This window comes from Plectropomus leopardus, chromosome 21 (assembly GCF_008729295.1).
Source record: "Plectropomus leopardus isolate mb chromosome 21, YSFRI_Pleo_2.0, whole genome shotgun sequence".
Lineage (NCBI taxonomy): Eukaryota > Metazoa > Chordata > Actinopteri > Perciformes > Serranidae > Plectropomus > Plectropomus leopardus.
In genome coordinates this window covers 7,821,649-7,837,782 of record NC_056483.1, presented here as the reverse complement: position 1 = coordinate 7,837,782, position 16,134 = coordinate 7,821,649, and the positions used below count along the sequence as shown (strand labels likewise).

The window sequence follows — 16,134 nt, the reverse complement described above, 5'->3', positions numbered from 1 at the left end:
CAACAAGACTTTGGACAGAGCGATTCTAGCTGTTTCCCTGTTTCCAGTTTTTATGCTAAGCCAAGCTGAGCTGACTGTCTCCTGGCTGAAGCTTTGTATTTCACATACAGACAGTGTAAAAACAAAGTAGATAAAATGATATTATTACAAAAACAAGAAAAGTAGGTGTCATAAAATCTGGGAACCTGTAAACTGCAGATCTGGGGTCTTTTGTGGGAATCAATCAATCTGTAGACTACTATTGCAGAAACATGGCGGACCCTGTCAAAGAGAAACTGCTCCATATGCAGACATAAACGGCTCCTTCTAAGGAAACGTAACACTGTGATTCTTAGTGTCAGGTCATTATAAACTAACAGTGTCAAAGTTATGAAAATGTCATTCAATTTCTTCCAATATATCCCCCTAAATCCTACACACATGACCTTCAATTAACGTAAAGAATCACATGTTAAGATCTGAATCAGTAGTAAGCAGTCAATATCTTCCACTGCTGGACTCTGCTTCATAATTCCCTATTTAAAATATAAGACTTTAACTGAGCCTGAGCCATGCACTCTCTTTCAAGATCTCACTGCAGAAAGTGTTACATCTTTTTATCTGCACTGCACTTAGTCATATTAGTGTGATCGCACAGCCCCACCGTGGCCATGACCTCTTATGGTCTGGAAATGTTTGTATTTCATTTGGCACTCAGGATCAGGCCTTGTATGGCACGCCGAGACATGGAAGATGAGTTATTGGGATTCCAGGATACACATTTTTTTGCCTGCATGAAATTGCTTTTGCAATTTATTTTCTCTCTCGTCCACTAAACCAGTGCAATGTTCATCATCTAGAAGTAGGAAGAAGATGCTTAAGTGCGTGTGTGTGTGTGTGTGTGTGCGCGCGCACGTGCATGTGGGACTGCACTACAATTTACTGAGCGAAGCTGCTGCCTTCTCCCTTCAGCCTCCTACAGTCATACAGTATCTCCACCTTGAGCTTTAGCTAAGTGCCTGGGGTAGAGAAATCTGCCAAAGTAGGGCTGGCTTCATCTGCAGCTATTTAAAGCTCTGCTATAGTTCCACTGGGTCTTCCCAATTGGTACAAATCGGCCAAACATTTTAAAGCTGTGCAGCAGTGGTTCTGCACAGAGGTTGGACAGGAAGATTGATGGACTGTGCACTGGAAAATATTACTTATGCAAACAACTGGCAATGTGAAATGCAAATCATGTAAAGTGAAGAAGAGCGAAGACAATGCAAGCAAGGAAAAAAAAACAAACTGTACACTAGGGCTGTAAAACTAAAGGAACAGATTGTGCTGTGATTTGACTTATGAAATAAACATTTAAAGTCCAATTTACATGAATTATTTCTGCCTAAAAGAGGAAACACAGATAAGAAGGTAGAATACCAAGGAGAGGTTTGTTGTATGAGGTGCACTGTTCTACCAATTAAAAAAGAATATAAAGTACACAGAGAACCAAACAGTGATATTTACAGAAATGGGGCCAACCTCAAAAATACTGAATATAGAGAACAAAAATACAGCATCTAGTGTGTTTAAAATAAAAGTATAACACTAAACAGGCAATATGTGGCACTGCTGCACCATGTCAGTTACGGGAATAGATTAAGGTGATATCACATTTTGTTTTTCAACATCACAAATCCCACTTTAATAGCTTGTGCTCTGATCATATTACATCTATCAGACTGCTGTGTCATTATAACCTCCACTGATGCTCTATTAAAAAGGATTAATTGAATTAACTGGTGTCATATTATCAGCGTCTGGACTTACTGGCTTCTTCAGAAAGAACATAGACAGAGCTCCAACGAGAGGCATATCACCCAGCAACGGCTCCATCACCACTCTCAACACGCCGTGGATCTATGGAAACACAAGCGGGACATACTGACACACGTACACAAATGAAAATCACGCTGCTGGCCCTTGACATTCCTCAGCGGTGGATCTGTTAGCTGTAGCGCATGACAGGTTGGAAACTCGATCCTTGACTGACTTCACACCTGCCCCGTGTCACCCTCCACCTTCTCCATAACATATTTTGACAATTATAAGGATTATGGTATTGGAAGTGCTTTACGTGTGTCATGTGGATGCCACATAGCTGCTCTAATCCACACCGGAGAACAAAGGGTGTTTAAATTCTAGCACCAGTATATTTGTTTGGAGGCTATATTTGTATTTTCAGGATGGATGGCAATAAAATCTTAGTGAAACAGCAATTACACCAGAGAGCCCAAAACTAATAAGGCTCTTGAAACCAATACCAATAAAGCTCTTTTAGTGTTTGCATGCAGTGCCTCAAAGTAAATGCCATCGCTTTCATTTTAAGGCTTCTCATTATTTCCGTGACCAAGGACGATGTTTCATGAAACTAAAGATTGCTGAACTGATCTTTCACTTTTTGTCTGTGAGATTATATCAGCTCCTCAGAAACTGACATGGAGAGTCAGCTGGCGAGCAAAAAAATACATTTATATCCTTGAATTTCTGAAAGGTACAAACAAAAAGTCAAACCTATCTGTAAATGCAAGAATTTGCATAAAATAAAAAATGATTTAAATACCAATGTTATTAACAGAGTTGGAGCCAAGTCATTATTTTGCAAGTTACAAGTTCATCTTAAGTATTAGCACTGAAATCCCAATTTATGTGACCATTTAAGACTGAAAAATCCCTAAGTAAAGTCCCAAGTCACGACTGATAAGATCCAAGTCAAGCCCAGCAAGTTCTGAGTCAAGTCTCAAATCCTAAACTTCAACTTTTGACCTCCGAACAAGTCATAACTTTTGTATACAAACAAAATTTTCTTTAGTACCATTTTTTTCATTTTTGTTGCTCAGTGACATAATGTCAGTTCTTTAGGGTTCTCTACTGCAACTTGATTGGATGCTGTTGGATTGGTTCAGTGGATCTGGGGATTTACGTGCTGATTGGCTGGGAATTAATAGTGTTGAAGTTAGTTGAATTAAGAAATAAAGGGAACTGAACTGATTCATGGCTTTTAAAATGACATACTTTTCAATCTTTGGGCTTGGCAGAGTACTGCTGGTCACTACAAAGTCATGCATCATTTCTGTGGTTTCCAAGTATTGACTGATTTGTCAGATAAATGACTGCCTTTTAAAATCAATGAGCAAATGTACTTTATTTGCAGATTTTGCGGGCATTTTATGTACTACAGCTGTAGTTAGGAGTGAACCTCCATCATAGTAGTGGAACCAAACAACAGGCTGATATTAAAGTAATAATAGGCTAAAATACACCAGCATTTAACCCCACTCCTCACAAAGCCTTCCGTAATCTAAGCGTTATAATGGAGTCAACTGCACCTGCTCTGTGTAATGTAAACCAGTTCAAGGAGTGACATGACTAATGTATTAGTGTCTGATAATGAGCTGGGGAGATATGTAGGTCTCCCTGAGTTATATAATGGGGGCAGCAAGCAACAAATGTCTCCCAGGGACAGACCTAACAGTACTCGGTCTCCAAGGAGGCACACTGATTGTTTTCTCTGCCTGCTATGTTCCACTGCAGCAAAAAGGCCAAGGACATACAAAAACAACAAAACCCACACACACATAAACATAATTATGTATTCAGGCACTATTTCTAGAGAGCAGGGAAGTCTTCTCAGGGAAGACGATGCTAATTTTTATGCAAATGTGTTATTTTTTCCAAGTTTATTACATGCAATATAATAAAGGAGGGGCCGAGTCCAGTAAGATAGTTGTATTCTTTTACTGTAATGTGTAAATAATTCAATAATTGTATTTTTATTGTCTCACTTTGTACAGTATAATGATTCTCTTTGTATTTTGCTTTCTCTTTAGCCTCTCTGCAGTATTTGATTATCTTTATAATTCTGCAGAGAGGTAGATACCAACTACAGACCCACTGAGTGGTATGTATAATAAATGTAAGAGGTTACAAGTCAACAAATAGGACAAGGAGTTAAAAAATGTTTTTAAGCTCATTTCAGCAGTATAATTTATTGTTTTCGGATTTTTCACTAGCATTTTTCTTTGGCAGCACTAGATAGTACATTAAACTAGAAAATTTCCCAAGAAATTTTGGCAGGTCACAGCACAGTAAACTTGGTTTACTAAAGCTGCTAAAACTTAGCAAGATTAATTTAATCAAACTTCTCATATTTAAGTTGCAACAACTTCACAAAATTAGGTAAATATGACTAACATTGAAATAAACTTACCAATATGATATAACCTAAATTAAGACCAATAGTTATTTTAACTTTTTTTTTCAATGAAACTGGTTTTCTATATTTTTTAAGTAAAACTGTTGTCAGATTTTACAGTGAATGCTCATATTTTTTTCTGCTAACTCGGCTGAGGTTGGCATTGCTTTATCTTGAAGGAGTCTCAAGTTAACAGACGATGGGAATCGACGCTGTGGAGCAGTTAAAAATTGTTTTTTTTACAAATGCCCTGCTCTAAATGCCCTATTTTTTGTTGTTGTTATTAACTTCATCATTACATGGCAGCCTCATTAGTGTGAGCCCACAGCACACATTAGTAATTTGTGTTTTCATGCCAGCGTATGATGAAATCATACACTTATGCCCAATGCTTAATATATGCAGAGATTTAATAGACATTACTGTGCAGAAAATACAAATAATGTTCTAGAAAAAGGAGAAAAGCTCCTGTCCAAATACCTTCAGCATCCTATTTTTATATGCTATACAAAATTCAAAGCCAGCACTGAAAAAGCCTCTCAAATTAGAGTCGACAGGACAGACCTTTACCCGAAGTCAGTGTGCCACTTTATATCCTATGCTTCATGTTCCTTTTCTGACAGCCATTGTTGAGGCTAGGACTCATGCCAGAGAAAGCACCGACATGAGGATGTGAAACGAATCCTACATAAGGGAAAATACTCACCTGGATGCTCTTAATGCCGGCTTTGCAGTAGTAACGTTTGATGTCTACGTCAATCTCAGTGTTGCCAACAAAGCTGTGTAACAAAAACACAAAACATCATGTATCTTTATCAACGCTAAAAACATTTTTATGGTCCCATAACACATGAAAAATGTATAAATCCTGATTACTCGATGTTTTATTTTTCATCTTCACATAGTTGTTCTCCTGCTGTATAAATAAACACATAAACATGCATCAAAAGCTTTTCCTCTGTATTTGACTATTATTAGAGTAGAATATAATGCCTTTATTGTCAAATTGTAAAACTAAATTTGCTGTGCAGCTCCTGAATGGTGCATTAACACACACCCACACACATATACGCGCACCTGCCACACATAATAAACAGATGTACTGAAAAAAGAAAAAGAACGATAAAACAAATAAGTAGCATATCAGAGGTTACTATTTTTACACTGTGTCAAATGCTACTGCAGCTTGTAAAGACATTATTGCATGTTATAATTATTGCATATTATTGCATAAAGTAATATAAATCCTGCTAATTTTCAGACCTTTAATCAAACTCCATTTTTGATACTATTCATGGTCAACATTTTTCCAGCAATAACCACATAATGCAATTACACTGAGTGCCTAGAAAATGTATTTCCTGAGGCTTAAAGCTGAAATGACTTTAAAACCATGGCTGAAATTGTGAAAATACATTAAAATTGACGGAAATATCTGAAAAAAATTAAATAAATTTAATGCTATTGCATATCTAGTAATTCCTACTGCTGCTGTTCCACATTTAAAGTGTTCAACTTGTAAATATCGCAGGGAACAAGAGGGAGCAGCCACACTGAGCTGATAAAGAGCTCCAGGCGACAGGCTGCATAACTTCTCAGCAAGGTAACCAACTTTGCTGTGCTCTGCTGTTGTGTGGAAAAGTACTTGTGCTGTGTGAGACGTCAAATCAGATCCCATCTGCAATAATTACTGACTAACTTCTTTATTAAAGCAATATGAATTGCTCCTCTGTCGTACATTATTTCTGACATTTTTATTTCTCTCAGATTATTGCAACTACAAGAAGATTTTAACCAGTGATGAAAAAGTCGCAATTTAATACTGAAGCAAACAAGACCATCAGTGGGAAGACTGGCTACTTCTATATTCTTAATTCCTGACCCTGGAAAGACTGGAAGAGCCTATGTTTACCATTGCACAGGCAAAGTTATACAGTCAGTAATAGGTAAGGCAGCTTTAAAAAAGCAGGACGAAATTTTTCTTTGACCAAAGAAGAAAACCTAGAATTACAGAACTGCAGGTGTATGCCTACATAAACCCCCTACTTTGTACTTCAGTTTAACAAATCCATGTCTGTGAAAACATGGATTCTTCACACACATGTTCCCCCCTCTGCAGCACAGATGATCTAGACAATCAGCACGGTTTCACGGTTGACACCTAAGATTAGCGTCACCAATTCCGTATCTGACCGAATGTCTCCCCGTCTGTTGCTGAGATATTATCGTCAAACAGCCAGAAAAGTGTTTTTCTGAAAATTATGATGTTACAGTGAAGTTGACCTTTAACCTTTTTTGATGTAAAATGTCATCACTTCACAATTTCATCCTATTAGACATCTGTGTGAAATTTTATCTTAATTAAGGTATAGATTTTGACTTATGGCATTAAACATATTTTGTGAGGTCACAGTGACCTTTGACCTTTAACCACCAAATTTCTTATCAGTTCAATACTGACTCCAAGTGGACGCTTGTACCAAATTTAACTCCTTCAAGTCCAGGTGGATGTTTGTGACAACTGGAGATATATCTTGAGATATTGCATTCACAAGAATGGAACAGACAGATAGACGGACAACCCAAAAAAAAAATAAGGACCTCAGCCACGACTACCGCCTGTGCAGAGGCATAAAAAGACATTATCTCTGGTTTTGCTACACCAGTTTTGTGTCCTTTTTTTTCTCCACCAAAATATGCCCGCCTACTACAAGTCTGACAATGTTAAGTGCATTTCTAAACTTTTGGAGCACTTGTACAATTTTCAAGGTCTGTGGAAACTGTGAAAATGTAAAACCACAATCACAAAGACGCAACAGAACAAATACAATAATAAAATGCAGTATTAATATAATACAGTAACAATTTCAACAGGGATCTGGTAGACTCACCTGATCTGTAGGTCCATGATGATCTGCCGCTTATCCACATTTTCTGTATAAACCTTGACCCCGTTGACCCTCAAGGGCTAAACCGCAAGAGAGGGAACCATTATGGCCATTGTACCACTCAAGTTTATCAACACCACACCAACACCTCCACCCCTCCAAACTCCCACGTGGTGAGCACAAGGTCATCTCCTCTCCTGACCCCCACATGGAAACTATTTAAGAAACAAGCATGTCTCAGCGCTGTGCATGTGTTCATGCTCAGGCTCCTGCACACCCTAACCAGCTGTCCAAACGGCACCTGCTGTCAGTAGTCTGTTTTGTCACTGCTAAAACGACACGTGATCAGTCTCAGGAGCATGCAGAAACGCTAAGAGGTGCTCACTTTGTTTCCCATGTCGATCTTGCTGAAACAGAAGGTGCTGAGGTGGGCGTTGGATTCCTTCACTGCCGGCTCGATTGTCTCGTGGAACAGCTTCTCCACAAACTGGCAGATGTACGGCCACATCTGTTTCACTGTCTGAGGGGATATAGGAAGAGAATGCTGAACTACAAACAGGGTTCCCACACATTTTCATGGACAGAATTTTAAAACTTTTTCATGATTCTTCAAGGACTGACTCACCCAGGGTTTTTTGAAACATATAAGATTTACACATAATTTCAGCATCCCCAATGATGTGTTCAAGGACTGTCATAAAATTGTAAGTCCAAAAATAATTTTTGCTTTTATAGTTTCTCTGAGTAGTTTTGGTGATTTTTTAAAATAAAACATACACTCTAAACCCATTTTCTTAAGAGCAAAAACATAATAAGTAAACACATTTTAAGTAAAAATATTTTATTGAAAAGATTAAACTAAAAAAACATGACATGAAAATTGCCAAAAAATTTTAACATTTCTGTAAGAAATGCCAAAAAGTTTAAAGAAAAAAGAAAATTGGCATTTTTAAAAACTTTTTTCTTTATTTTTTTGGCATTTTTTTTTTTTTTTTAAATGCCAAAAAAATAAAGAAAAAAGTCACAAAAAATGAAAAGAAAAAATACATTTTCTAAAGAAAACATGAGTTTAAAACCCATGGTTTTCTTCAAAAATACATTTTAAGGATACAAAATATAGCCATTTAAAGATGTATGCCCCTCCCCTAAAGCCAGAATTGCTTAACAATTATTTTTATCTCTCACACAATGAATGTTATAGTGACTTTGAAATATTCAACATGTAGCTCTGTTTGCGTTGAATTCTTGTCAAACTCAAGCACATCGAGCAGGGTCACCAGCAGATTAAACTTTGATGTCAGCATCTACATCATTTTAATGTTTACTCATGAATGCTTTACAATACATCCAGGTTGTTGCCATGGAGATACACAGGGGTTAGTGCATTCTACAGCGCTGCAGAAACAGGGCTGCGTGTTTAGTCAATTGTGCTGCAGTTGACAGTGTGGCAACATTCAGAGCCCCAGTGGGAAGGGGAGAAAGCAGAAGAGCGACAGACATCACATTTCCTGCAGTTCAAAAGGCAAAAAGGAGGGCTTCATTCAAGCAAACGAATTAAAGCGACAGCCGCTCAATTCTTTACCTTGTTTAGCCACTCCACTCGCTCTATGTCTGGAAAGTGGACCTGCAGTGGAGAAAAGAGAGCAGATTATCTTTTGTCTCTGATAATGCAACATTTATCAAGGGAAAGCTTGCAGTTAACGATCCAGTGTGAAGGATTTAGGGGCATCTATTGGCAGAAATGGTATATAATATCCATAAGTATGTTTTTATTAGTTTAAAATCACCTGAAAATAATGATGGTTGCATTTTCATTACCTTAGAATGATCCATTTATATCTACGTACCTTTCTCACAGAGTCCACTATGTTGCTTTAAAGCCCAGAACATGCAAACAAAACATCGGCTCTAGACAGGGCCTTTCGCATTTTAGCATCAGCCAATGCAGCTCTCCTGCACGCTTGACACAGGGGAGACTGCTAGATGCTACTAAATCCAACACACTGGACCTTTAACCCTTTAAAAACTGAGTAAATTGATTTGAATTCTTTCATAAAAATGGAAAGCAATGAGCACCTTAACACAACACAGCCAAAAATTAGCAGGAAATTAGGGAAAAATACATAAATAAAAAGTAACAGGAAAATGACCTGAAAATAAGCAAAAAAGAAAAAATAAACAAGAGAATATATCCAATATATTTATATATTGGATATATTATTATGATATATATCATTTTCTTGTCACCTTTTATTAATTTCTTGCAATTTGCAGGAAATTTATTGCCAAGTTGTTCATTGCTTTTTTCTTCACGTTTTTGAAAGAAATCAAACCAATTTGCTGAGAGATCGGGGTATATTAGCTTGTAGAAGTCATCTCAATACAGCACAAGAAAAGTGAAAGTGATGCAGGTTTTAAGGGATTAAATGTCAAATTTTATAAAACAGGACAGGACTTGCATATATGTGTAATTTCTTTTTTTCATTTTCACTCTAAAATGCCCCCAGTTCAGGGGATTTCACTGCACTCAATACCAGGTACTGAGGTGAAGAATCCTCTGACAAAACCAAAAGATTTGACAGATTTTTGAATATTTGCAAAGGACCAAAGTGCGCAGAGCCTTCGTCTCTTCCATTGTAAACAATATCAAATAGGTAAAGTTAATCCCCTTTCGTGACCCAAATTTCGCAAATGTTTTTAAAAAGCTTTTGAAGCTTCTGCTCAGGAAAAGCCACTTTGAAGATGTCACATTTCTTGTTCAAAATATCTCACAGGCCACATGCCATAAAACTTTTGAACTCTTGAACTCATCACTTAAAACTTTACCATAACACTGTCACTTTTTTACCATTACACTGACACTTCAGTATTGCACTGTCACTTTTTACACTGACACTTTACTATTACACTCACACCCTACCATTACGCTGTCACTCTACCATCATGCTTTCACTTTTACCTTATATAAGCTACTTACAGTTTTGCAAACTTTTAATGGATGTGGCCTTAATCATTTTTGCTGGCATTGTCAAGTCATCAAAGTAGTTATTGTAATGGGCCTACAACATTGTTACAATATCTTTGTTGAGGTACATACAAAAATATCATATCTGATTTTCTCCATATCCCCAGCCCTAATTTTAGCCCTATTTTTCAACTTTTACCATTTCATGTTATAGATTCTAATTTTACTTTTACTTGCATTTTTTTCTTTTTAATACAACTTTAATAAGCACTGTTGGAGGGAGCCTGAGATCCAAGATCTAACTGCCAACGACTGCTCCTAGTTGTTTTGCACATGATAATAACGAACTTGACACTCAAGAAACCTTGCTTTCTACACTGCTGCAGCAATACAACAGTGTGAATACATCACAACATAAACACTTAGAAGTAGAGAGGTCTGAGTGTTTGCTTGATAAAAAAAGAAGATGAGGGAAAATGAAGCTGAAAAAGAACTCTGAAACACTCTTCCAGCAAAGGCTATTAGATTTTTTTTTTATTCCTACTTGAAGAATGTATTGATTGTACGACCTTTCTTGTGAGCAAAGTGCATTTCGAATTGCTGAGTTTGAAAATGAATCCAAAACCAATATCTAATAGCACTTGCATCCTGCTCTAAACACTCACATTTGCAGCCCTCCACATATCTCCACACTATGTGCTCTGAGACTGAGCCGCAGTTTGACTAATCTTCTTTAACGACCAAAGTAAATCGAGCATTGATTTAACATGAGGTGAAGGAAATGCCTTGAACGAAGTCAATACGGTGCACAAAGGTTTGAAGCAATGTACACACCACCTTATTAAGTAACAGATAAACAGTCCGGCCTCGAAATCGCACTGAATTGACAGTGTTTATTCTCTAATCTCAACAGTGAGATAAAGTGAAGCTCCTGGCTGGAGTGCTGGAGAGATATGACATGCAGTGCGACAGCTACAAGGGACAGCACTATTCCTCACGGAGGCTGCAAAAGTGCTTATCCAGCATTAATGTCAAAGTGTGAATAAAGCAGAGACAAGAGCAGGAAGATGGGGGACAGAAAGTTCTAGTTATGTCATCTGGCTATCCAGATTCAGGCCAATAGTTTTGTTAAGAGGTGAAAATAATATAATCCTCTGCCAGAGATGCTGGCAAGGCTTCATTATTACACCTGACACAGTGACCTTATTCAGAAAATGTGGGTGAAGTAATGGATGACACACTCAATGGGACATACTAAGTGCTGGCTGATAAAATCAAGCTGGGCAGCAAAAAGTGAAAGCATCTCAATTATTCAGCTTGTTGCAGTGCTGGTGCAAAGCTAAAAACGAATTGGGGTTTAAGTCCTGAAAGTGTAATTAACAGTGTACTTGAAGCTAAGAGGGTTATTCTCTAAGAGTTCAAACTGCCGAAAATGAGAACACTGAGTCTGGAAAGTAATCAGGACATGGAAACAAACTTAAAATAGCAACGTGTTGTTAATCTGACATTATGTAGTTAATGAGGCGTCATATTTTTATCTTTAAAAAGCAGACATGTACAACATTCAGAGATACAACAGGGGAACTTTTTGATCAAGCTGACTCAAGTATCTCTTACTGATTTCAGACACATAATGCAAACTTGTAACTAAGTCTCATAAATCACATCGAAAAAAAGCGTTATTTACAGTAATGCAGACAATCTGACTCTAAACAACACACCCTTCAACAAACTGAGATCAAACTACGTTTGAAAAGCAGCATATTGGCCTTGTCTTTTTAATACTGGTGCTAATCTCTCCAGAAATGAATTGTGACAGATGCATCGGAGCAAAGCACAACTTGAACATAAATGACTTTTTATATACTGCTGGTAATGTTCTATGTATGACTTGTGTAATTTCGTCATACATAGAACATTACTGATGTTTTATGTACGATTTAAAGGAACAGTGTGTAAGATTTAGGCTGATTAAATGGTGTCTAGTGGTGAAGACTGCAACCAGCTGAGACTTCCTCGGTTTTTTTTTTACTGGGAGCAAGTCGTAGAAAGGAGGCTTTCCTACCTCCGAGAGCGTAATTATCCACAGAGGTTTCCTTCTCTCGAAAACAAACTGACCAGTTGTTGTTTTCTTGTTTTGCTTTGTTTTTTAAAATAATTATCAGGTAATTTTCTTATACCTTTTACCAATTTCTTGCTAAATTTTGGGTCATTTCTTCTTCTGTTGCTCATTGCCTTTTTTCAATGTTTTTGACAGAAATAAAGCCAATTTGCTCGGGTTTCGAGTTAAATCATACACACTGAACCTTTAATAGTAAGACTGATGGTGGACAAAGGCACTTCTTTACTTTGTTTTCTACTTGTTTTCTAAATATTTTACTGTTTTAAAAAGTAAAACATTTATCTTAATACCTAGACAGCTGTGTGTGTGTGTGTGTTTGCTTATCATTCACTGATTAAACTAATGTTTGCTGTCCTCTGGATAATTTAGCCAGCATCTATGGTTATGGAACTGTTGTGATTGCCTATATACCTGATGAAGCAAATCAAAACATCATAAATTAATTTAAAAAAACAGCAGTTAGTAGGTGTGAAATGTATCGCTGTGTGATGCTAAACTAAGATCCACATAATTACGTTTGGTGTAAGTAGCTGCGACACCAGCCAGCCAATGACTAACCCTGGATGAACACAGCTGATGGTATAAACCGGAGCAAGGAGGAGTGCGCTTTAGCAGCAGAAGATTGGGAATTAGGGCACTCCACTAAAAGAGCCTTTGCGAAAGCAGTGCCATGTCTATTAAGACTCGCTTCTGCCTTGTGGGGAGATGCTGGCAATAGCCAAGATTTAAGAGCTGAAAATCCCCACCTCTGATAACAGGGAGGGCAGTATAAATGCAATGATATGTGCTCAGCTCAGGGCATACTAATCAACTGCTGGAAAACCCTCAGAGGTGTAATATGATTTCCTGTGATGGAAAGCACAGCCACACCAGGTATGACCAGAGTTACACTGACTTGCCGTTTCTCTTACACACTACAAGCTTAAAGCAAGGGATGCTGGGGCCATTCATTAATGCCTTTTATCTCTAAGTGGGATGATGTTGCTCTACCCCCTCAAGCTGCTCCACCCCTGTTTAATAGCCTTGATGCCTCCTCAGCCATGTGTCAGCAGAATAAGCTTTTTGCTGTTCTCAAAACATGAGGCCGCACTGAGCATCACAAACCAGTTGAGCTGTGACTCCGGGATGAGTCTGATATGAAAAGTGGATTTATAGTGTGATGAGTTAAGGCAGCTGAGACTTGTCGGGCTTCACTTTAATTTGCAGTTCAATGGAGCAGTGTTTTGTGCTTGGATAGCAGTCAATTAAATGCAATCTAGACTGTCTCCCTTTGTGATTTTCAAACTGGACACGAGATCTTCTGGGGTCCTAACGGGATTTTAGTGAACACACTTATCTCACTTTCACTCCCATTTCCACTTGAGAAGATACACGGCAAGCTGGTACATGTGGAGGGGCTTCACAGGCTGCATATCTCTGTTAACCCTTTGAAACCTGGAGCAATCTGATGTGATTTCTTTCAAAAACATAGGATAAAAAGGCAACGAGCAACTAGGGAAGAAATGTGCCTCGAATTGCAAGAAATTAGTAGATTTGGAAAATAATTTTTTAAAAGCTAGGGAATTATGTCTCACAAAAAAAGAAAAGCATGGCTGAGAGAGCGAAATTGCCACCAGCTCCTGTTGTTATTTACAAATTTAAGAAATGACATCATATTTGTTTTGTTTTTTAGACTTAAAAGCAAACTGATGATTATGCTGACATGTAAAACCTATAACACTTATTTTGTTGCAATTCTATGCTCTTGTAACTAATTATAACTTTTTTTTTTTATCATTTTGTCATATCATCAAGAATATTGTTATCACAAAAATACTTACATATTGTGATATTGTGTTAGGGCCATATCACCCACCTCTATTGTATATCCTGAAGTGAGGAAACTGCTTTGTTTTAACACTCGAAAAAGAAGCCAAGTCAATTACTTTAATGTGTTTCCCCTTGACTCTATATTCCAGCTTCCTCCAGAAGACAGAAAACATTGCTTGGTGTCTTACAAACTTATTTCAAAGGCACTGGTGCTAGAAAAAAGTCACAGAACATATGGCTATGTGACAGACATTCAGTTCTTCTCAAAACCAGTCATTCATTTGCTGCTACTGTGGAGCCTGAATGTGCACAGGAGCAAGTCACCCTGTGTAAAGATTAATGTCAGCTGTTGTATGTTTCTGTCATATTGTTTGTGCTTTATGTATTCTATTATGTTTTTACACTTGCTGCAACACAAACTGCCCTCTAAGACAAATAATACATTGAACCGACTTGAATTTTGAGGGGGAAACTGTCTGCACTTAGTATTTAGATATATTTCTGTTATCTGAGTTGTTTCAGGCTGCTGAAGGTCTTTAAGGAGGTTTCAGTGGAGCTGTTAAGAAAAGTCCAATGTTATCTAACAATTTTGCATATATAAAGTGTTGCATTAATAGAGTTACTGCAAGAGAGATAGCAGTGTGAATCCCAAAATAACAGGGACCCCGTGGGCATGTTTCCCTTCCAGCGTGGTGTCTGGTTTACCATTGTGCCCTGCTGTATTTAGACTGGGACTCAGTCTAATGTCACTGCTGGGGGGGGGGGACAGCTGCTTCATCACAGCTTTACAGCTCAACTCTGCTCCTCCTGCTCCTGTCAGCTGATTGTACCTTCCTGGAAACTCAAAAATATTGTTCACAAAAATACCACATGCTGTTCAGAGAAAAAGCTCAAGTGGGATAAACGACATTGTTTCATCTACTGTATTACACAGAGTGTCTTACCCATGGTGGCAGATCAGAGGTTGTGAGACTCTGCTTGATACTTCTCTCCTCTTGCTCAAAGAAAGCTATAGCTTGGCTCAGTCGGCTGTGCTTTCCTCCAATGTTTCTCCTCCACCAGAAAAAGATAACAAGTCCAATCAAAAGCCAGCTGAAACTGAACTCAAAATATCCCAATGCGTAAATGGGAAAAATAAGTATAAATGTTTTAGCAACATGAACCCAGGTTTGGGTCAGCTCGCTGGTCGAGGACACCGGGGTGTCTTCGGGTATTTCCCCCGTTGATGGATGGGGAAAGTTGGGCTGAGCGGGGCTGGGAGCGATGTGTCCATTCTCCTTAGCTGAATGCGCGCCTCGTACATCTGTCATGTTGTCTCTAGACATGTCTCTGTGCTCCAGAGTCCGTCTTCAAAGTGTTAAATCGCGGATAAGGTTTGGTGACACGGTTCCCATGTGCGAGGCGGTTCCTTCGGGGGAGCCTCTTCTCACGTTGGCTCACCTGCACACCAGCCCATCGCCGTCGGGGGAACCGTTGGCATTGACCACTTCAGTTTCCAAAGCGACTAAAAGCTTGTAAATGCATTCAGTGTTGTTGAGATGTGTCGCTGAGTCCAGTCCAGTCCACAGCTCTCCTCCTGGCTCTGCCTCACACAGGTTAGAAATGCTGGTTTCCAAAAACACACAGGGATCATGCACTGTGCGCTACCAGTGGCGCCTGAGGCCGAGCTAAAAAACGACAAACGCCGCCACCTGGCGCTCATTAGCTACAAACACAGTTTGTAGTAGGACTTCAGTAACGTTGAAGTACTTGTCAAGTTACATTCTTAACAAAATACACACATAATTGGGTGTATTTCAAATAATGAGCGTTAATTACCGTACTACGCGGTACTACGCAGCTAGCTTGCCATGCTCTCAAATGCCAGAGTGCCAGAGCCGGTGGAAATGTTATATGACGAGCACAGAGACATCGATCGGTTTTTCATAGCAAACATCAAAATGAACCTAAACACACGTGGCGGCTCGAAATATATTAGTGTTAATATTTAAAAAAAACGTTTAAACAATATTTAATACTGTTTGTTAAAAAATACACCATTAGGTCATTAAATACAGTCATCGACTGCGCCGGTACCATGGCAACTGCCGTTGATTCCAGCGGTTGCTCTGCGGTCGATAAGTAAATCTGTTGCCAT

General features: G+C 38.4%; 1 protein-coding gene across 1 annotated transcript in view; it reads right to left on the bottom strand.

The window, feature by feature from the left end:
- Nucleotides 1-15,698, bottom strand: part of esyt2b (extended synaptotagmin-like protein 2b) — a 42,075-nt gene extending 26,377 nt beyond the window's left edge. Inside the window, exons 1-6 of the mRNA XM_042510306.1 lie at nt 14,942-15,698; nt 8,684-8,725; nt 7,487-7,621; nt 7,105-7,181; nt 4,920-4,992; nt 1,789-1,878 (exon numbers count right to left, since the gene is read on the bottom strand). Of these exons, the coding sequence (XP_042366240.1) occupies nt 1,789-1,878; nt 4,920-4,992; nt 7,105-7,181; nt 7,487-7,621; nt 8,684-8,725; nt 14,942-15,322 (798 nt within the window). The 5' untranslated portion in view covers nt 15,323-15,698. The remainder of the gene's footprint in view (nt 1-1,788; nt 1,879-4,919; nt 4,993-7,104; nt 7,182-7,486; nt 7,622-8,683; nt 8,726-14,941) is intronic.
- Nucleotides 15,699-16,134: the final 436 nt, after the last annotated feature.